This window comes from Palaemon carinicauda, chromosome 9 (assembly GCF_036898095.1).
Source record: "Palaemon carinicauda isolate YSFRI2023 chromosome 9, ASM3689809v2, whole genome shotgun sequence".
Classification (NCBI taxonomy): Eukaryota; Metazoa; Arthropoda; class Malacostraca; order Decapoda; family Palaemonidae; genus Palaemon; species Palaemon carinicauda.
Genome location: NC_090733.1, coordinates 10,785,323 through 10,792,561, shown reverse-complemented (window position 1 = coordinate 10,792,561; position 7,239 = coordinate 10,785,323). Strand labels below are relative to the sequence as shown.

Below are 7,239 nucleotides of genomic sequence, written 5' to 3'. Positions count from 1 at the left end.
GATTATGATGAGTTTTACCTGATTATAATATGATTATAATATAATGTCATTATTCTATAAAGCATTAACGGTAAAAGACAGCACACAAATAACAGGATCTATTTTACTCATTCGATTATTTTGTAAGAATAGCAAGTTGTGGGGTACCTTTCTTGATACTTTACTTCGACCTCACGATAAAAGAGAACTAAAATGCATGGAGCAAATCACACTTTGTATCCATCACTTATCTAAGAGGAGAAAAATACTTCCATTGCTCGATGGTGATACATGATAAGAAGTAATTTGGTTTGTGAAAGCATATATATATATATATATATATATATATATATATATATATATATATATATATATATATATATATATATATATATATATATATATATATATATATATATATATATATATATATATATATATATATGTAATGAAAGTACAGTAATACTTGGTGATAATTTCCAAGCTTTATTCAACACAATAGCAAAATACCATATCTGTAACAAAGAAAGGCAACAATGAATACAGTATCAACATAAATGCACATGTTAACACAAACACATAACTTATGAAAATCATGATATAAAACATTAACATAGGAAGAACAAAACAATAAACAAAACAATATGAATACTCAAACATTGACAGTAAGAAACAGCTAAGACTAACTGATATTATCACATTCTCCCCTCCTAGAAAATTCAACTTTAATCAAAACAAATGTATTGGTTTAATCCCATCCATAGCGATCAGGCAGCCTTGACACACGAGTGGACCTTCTTATCTCAGTGGGCTCACTGGATTCATGACAATCACGGTTATCATGAGTTTGTGTATCCTGCACTTCAGTTGTATCTGAGGACTCCGTCTCTCCTGATGGTTCAATATGGTGTACAGGAGACGTTGCACCTGCAGGACTTGGGGCTAAGTCACGGGTAGACACAGTTGATTCTCTACCATCTGGATATTTGACATTTGCATACATTGAGTTTGCATCCATGAGTTGAACCTCTTCAGTTAACGGTTCATGTTTGCTAGACCTAACATGCCGTCGCAATAGTACAGGTCCAGGAGTCAAAAGCCATGACGGTAATGTACTTCCAAGACTAGAGCGTCGCTGAAACCTGAAAAAACGTTCATGAGGTGTCTCATTAGTTGCTGTACATAAGAGCGACCTAACTGAGTGCAAAACCTCAGGAAGTACTATCTCCCAGTGTTGTGTCTTCAAGCCACGACTTTCGAGTACTAAACAAATAGATTTCCAAATAATACCATTATATCTCTCAACCTGGCCGTTGCCCATCGGATGATAAGGTGTCGTTCTGCTGGTTGCAACCCCCTTCTGAGAAAGGTACAGTTTCAGTTCTTGGGACATGAAAGAAGCACCTTGATCTGAATGAATGAAACTAGGCATTCCACAAAGGATAAAGATAGATTCAAGACATTTGATCACTGTTTTCGAATGCATGTTTGGACAGGGAAACACAAAGGGGAAACGTGAATACTCGTCAACAACCGTAAGAATGTACTTATTACCCGTGGTAGAGGGCAGAGGCCCCTTGAAATCATGCTAAGACGTTCCATTGGCTGGGTGGCCTTTATGAGCACTCCTTTTCCTGGACGATGGAATTTTGGTTTTTGTTGGGCACAAATTCTACAAGAAGCACACACTCTTTTCACGTCATCTGTTGAAAATGGGAGGTTTTTGGATTGCACAAAGTGCAAAAGGCGAGTGACGCCAGGATGGCAGAGGTTCTCATGAATGTCAGTGAGACTTGACATTGAGGAAATAGAACAACAATAGGCACGAGTCAGGGTGTCCGGTGCAATATTCTGTTTCCCTGGACGATACTGTATAGTATAGCTGTAGGATGCTAGCTCCAACCTCCACTTTTGTATCTTGTTGTTCTTTATTTTAGTTCGCTTCCTGCTGTCTAACATGAACATCACCGATCTTTGATCAGTAATCAGAGTAAAATGTCGTCTCGCTAAGAAATGGCTCCACTTGCGAACCGCTTCAATAATAGCTGTGGCCTCTTTTTCCACTGCTGGATAATGCAACTCGCTACTCTGGAGCGTTCTCGACATAAAAGCTACTGGGCGGCCACCCTGATTCAAGACTGCGGAGACAGCAACTTCCGAAGCATCACACTCTACAACAAAAGGAAGACTCTCATCCACAGCCCGCAGTGAAACATCCATAAGTTGTTTTTTAAAGAATTGAAAGCAGCTAGTGCTGGCTCGCTCAGTGGAAAAGTTTTTATGTTCACTAAGGGATGTATCGTGTCAGAAAAACCAGGGATCCATTTGGCATAATAGGCAAACAATCCTTGATCTCTTCGCAGAGAGCCCATATTTGTGGGAGGCGGTAATTCTTGAAGGGGACGTAATCTGTCTGGGTCAGGCTTTATAGCATTATTCCCGACACAATACCCTAGAACATTGATTGTAGGAACAGAAATAACCGATTTCCCTTCATTGAGGGTAAGGTTCCGTTTCTGAACCACCTCCAAGAAGTTTTGAACGTTTTCATCATGTTCAGCCTGAGATGCTCCACCTACAGTGATATTGTCAAGGTATGGAAAAGTATCTTTGAGCTTCTCATCCTCAACTAGTTTGTCCATAGCTCTTTGGAATGTAGCTACACCATTCGTCACACCAAATGGAATCCTACAAAATTGAAACAATTTCCCTGCACCTTCAAAAGCAGTGTACTTCCTCTCACTCTCTTTAATGCTGATTTGGTGATATGCACTCTTCAAGTCAAATGTGGAAAACACCTTATATTTAGCAAGGTCATGTACCATATCCTCTATCCTTGGGAGGGGATAAGCATCTAGTTCTGTGTATTGGTTAATGGTCTGTGAATAATCAATACAAAGTCTCTTTTTATGCCTGCCAAGTGGATCTTTGACTACTACAACCTGTGCCCTCCAAGGGGATATACTTGGTTCGATGATACCTTCAGATAGTAAATGTGAAATTTGGTCTTTTACAAACAGCTGGTCATCTTGACTATAGCGTCTGGATTTGACTGCAATGGGTTTACACTGTCGAGGTAAGTTCGGAAACAATGACGGTTCATCTATGTCAGCTGTCGCTAGTAAACAAACAGGTTTGGCGCCAGTTATCTTCAAACTTGGTCTTTTCCCTTCATATTGAAAACTCACGCTCTGGTGTTGCTTTTGGAAATCATAACCCAAAATGACATCACAACACAAATCCTTCAGGACCCCTAGCTGTATACAGGGATATCTCTGATCAAGGTGAACCAAGTCTGCTATGACAAATCCAGAGGAACTAGCATTGAACGATTTTGATGCCATTGAGACCGCTGAGCTTGAAGGGACTACTGTCAGGTTTAGTCTCTGCGCTACTTCCTCACGTATAAAACTATCTGAGCTACAAGAATCGACTAGTGCCTTCAATGAGTGGCCATTTACAGTGATGTTTGTAGCTGCATGTGAAAGATTATTTGGATAAGTGGCAGTTATTGCAAGTAAAGTGGGATTATACAATGTAGCAGTGGTACTACCTGAAATTTTCGATTTACAGACTTTTGCAAAATGGCCTGTTTTACCGCATTTGTTGCATGTGGCATTACGTGCGGGACAACTCACTCTACCTGTACTGTGAAGTGCATTACCACAAAAATAACATTTTCTCTTTGATAAGTAGGCAGCGGCAACAGCTGAACCTCCCGGTGAACTTCCTTCAGCTCCCTCTTGCGTTGGATGTTGCTGCTGGTCACCGGTTGGCTGCGCCTGCCACTCTGGAACTAAAGCAACAGTATGAGGAACAGGTGGCGATGCATATGCGTCGGCACTGCGCTGGGCAAGATCCAACGTACGAGCTTGACTGTGTGCTGTTTCCAGATTCAGTGACTTATTCTCTAGTAACGGCTGACGAATAAATACTGAGGCAATACCATTGATAAATGCATCACGTACTAGCTCTTGCCGATATTGTTCTGCTGTGACTGGCTGGAAGTTGCAGTCTTTGCTAAGTTTATGTAACTCACGCAGAAGTTCGTCAATGGATTCTCCTGACTGCTGTCGTCACGTCGCTAAAACATGTCTAGCAAAAATCTCATTTGGCAACTTGACATAAACACTATCTAGTTTAGCGATTGCACTCTCAAAAGTACTACAGTCTTCGATCAGTTCATATACACTCGAGGACACACAATTCACTAATGCCCTCAACTTGTCTGGTGCAGCATCTCCACTTTCTTCTATGAAATTAGTGAATGTTCTATGCCAGTGCTTCCACTCTTTGGCTGCATTGGACGAGCTGGGATCCGTGTCCAGTCTGGACGGCTTCAGTAACTTAGCCATGATGAGTTTGTGTTCAATAAATTGTAATGAAAGTACAGTAATACTTGGTGATAATTTCCAAGCTTTATTCAACACATTAGCAAACTACCATATCTGTAACAAAGAAAGGCAACAATGAATACAGTATCAACATAAATGCACATGTTAACACAAACACATAACTTATGAAAATCATGATATAAAACATTAACATAGGAAGAACAAAACAATAAACAAAGCAATATGAATACTCAAACATTGACAGTAAGAAACAGCTAAGACCAACTGATATTATCACAATATATATATATATATATATATATATATATATATATATATATATATATATATATATATATATATATATATATATATATATATATATATATATATATATATATATGTATATATATATATATATATACTGTATATATATATATATATATATATATATATATATATATATATATATATATATATATATATATATATATATATATATATATATATATATATATATATATATATATATATATATATATATATATATACATTCAGATGAATGCAACTGACTTTATTTCAACAGATAACGAGTTTATTTACAAGACTACAAGGCTGTTCTGTGTAAGTGATGGAGTTGTTCGTCTTTGGAGGAAGAGATATAAGTATGACGTATATGTGTAATAATCATATATTACATGTTTAAAACACATGATGTAATAGGTCATTGTGAAGTAGAAGCTAGTGTGAGAAGTGCTGTAGTCAGATCATAGGAGGATGCGAATACCATATCTCAGCAATGTAACATTTTTATGAAGAATAAACACAAATACGAATCATGAGAAAGAGTTGTGTTGCCACCGGATGCAGGTGTCTTCCTATACTAATGTTTAGTTTACATTATGTGTTTAAATGCTGAGATAACTGACTATACGATATCTGTGATATCGATATTTTAGCCAGTTCTTATCAATACATCATATGGAATGGTCATCCGAACAAACCAGCTATACTCCTGTGATGGAGATGTTAACACTGTTGTTTTTAAAGAATAAACCATTTTAAAGTTAACTTAACTGACTTTACTTAAAGATGTAACATACCAACTAACATACTTAATGTGTGTTAACAACAGTAGCACACTAATATATGTAACATACGTAACACGGAAGGTTCTGTAAGATGCTATGCACAAGGCCTTGAAAAGTGGCCCAAGAAATACAGAAGCCAAAACAGGAGTAATTGAAGGTGTATGTAATGAAGAGGGTGATGATGGTGATCTCGGGGATGTTTTTTGGGTTAAGGGACACCTGTTGATACCCCTTCAGAGGTCGAGCATGGAGAAAACCTTCACTTGTGCAAGTAGGAGGTCACGTCGGTGAGGTTTCGAAGGGGGTATTGAGTCACGTCGGTGAGGTTTCGAAGGTGGTATTGATGCGATTCTGTCTGCATTGTCAGGCGGCTTCAATCGCCATACAGATGCTTAGAGCAATCTTTCTTCAGGACGATGTGTAAGGGTAACAACCATGGGCTTTTCTTCCAATAGGCAAACGTTTGTTTAGTGGCACCCAAATGATCCTGGTGCACAAACACTTGAATCTGGTGATATGGGGGTCGATTGGCAAAAATCTGGACGGAAGACTTCCAGAAACAACGTAAGGAGGTGGGTGTAGACAACTGTAAATGTGCTAATCTGGAAAGCGACGTTGGAGAGGGCGTGTTGAAGAGATGTCAACGAGTAAGAGTCTGCGTTGACTGACGGTCAGTGAGCAACATCAACTAGGTGGTGGAAATGGGAGAGGAGATCTGCACTGAGGATATGGCAATAGGGCATCAGTAATGAGCTTCTAATGATATTTTGCGCTTCCAAACAATAATGTGAGGGTCTTGTACTATTGGGTATGGATTACAGATCTGTTGGCAGCTACCAGGCTGACCACGGAAGGCTTAGATAAATTACATTGTTCCTTGGAGAGTAGCCTTGGCAGAAGAGATTAGCAAGCACCAATGTCCACCAAAAGCTTCCATTTCTTTTGGCCACTGACAACTATTCGCATATTTCTTAGCAACAGCTGCAATTTTAGAGTAGTAGTAACATAACTGCAGCTGATGGACATCAGTAAGTGGTTGTAGAAGTCGCTTGCTGGGGTGTGAGCGAGTGATGGTGTAAGTGGGTGGCGGGTGGCTTTGTCACCACTCCAGCATATCACGGGGCTTCGGTTGATGTTGAGTAGTTGTCCTCTTTGTCAGGAGTGGAGACGTTGATGTAGATCTTGAAGGGGGTGAAGTGGCTGTCTTTGGATATCAGGTTCTACATAGGCAAAATGTAGACATCGGGTATGGCAGTGTGTACAGATTCGGGTAGACGTCGTTCACAAATTAGGTTCACCTCCCAAAAAAAGCCGTCTGCGGCAGGTTACAGGCGAGTGATACTGGTCAATTCCCAGAGAGCGAGTGAAGCCTTTTGGTCACTAAACAGTTGTTGAAAGAGCGGAAAAAGCTTGGCCATATGGGTGGCTGGTGAGGGAGAGTATTGCTCTAGGAGGTATTTTTGGAGGGCATTATATGCTATTAGGGTATTCCCTTAGTGGCAAAGCCAATCTGAGATTTCCGGGAAAGTGTCCTCGAGTGAGTCATGCTCATAATGCGATACTGGACCTCAGCACACTGAAATTGAGTGAATGACTTGTTACTGGCATAGGACAGTAGTTTTATGGTATGGAATTTATAGAAGAGTCAGGGTCGGAGGTCGATATCATCAGACAGCAAAACACAGCAGTGAGAGGGAAGGTGGGAGAGAACTGGTCCTCCGGCACTCACCACTTATGCGAGTGGGCCATTAGGTTATAATAGAGGCAAAATGAATGCAACAGACTTTATTTCAATAGATAACTAGTTCATATACAAGAGGTTCCTGGCAAGGATC

General features: G+C 39.5%; 1 protein-coding gene across 1 annotated transcript; it reads right to left on the bottom strand.

Moving 5' to 3' along the window:
• Window positions 1-727: 727 nt before the first annotated feature.
• Window positions 728-4,334, bottom strand: LOC137646269 (uncharacterized). The gene is made up of 5 exons (XM_068379384.1): window positions 4,204-4,334; window positions 2,696-3,999; window positions 2,294-2,554; window positions 1,534-2,150; window positions 728-1,339 (listed from the first exon to the last, which is right to left on the bottom strand). The coding sequence occupies exons 1-5, from the start codon at window positions 4,332-4,334 to the stop codon at window positions 728-730; spliced, it is 2,925 nt and encodes a 974-aa protein (XP_068235485.1).
• Between the last annotated feature and the right edge of the window lie 2,905 nt (window positions 4,335-7,239).

What these genes read in the sequence shown, in the direction of transcription:
- LOC137646269 (XM_068379384.1), bottom strand. Translation starts at nt 4,334, where the DNA reads ATGGCTAAGTTACTGAAGCCGTCCAGACTGGACACGGATCCCAGCTCG. An exon ending in GGAGATGCTGCACCAGACAA is followed by an intron (nt 4,000 to 4,203) that starts GTTGAGGGCATT and finishes ACATAAACTTAG; the next exon opens with CAAAGACTGCAACTTCCAGC. An exon ending in GAAGTACACTGCTTTTGAAG is followed by an intron (nt 2,555 to 2,695) that starts GTGCAGGGAAAT and finishes ATATCACTGTAG; the next exon opens with GTGGAGCATCTCAGGCTGAA.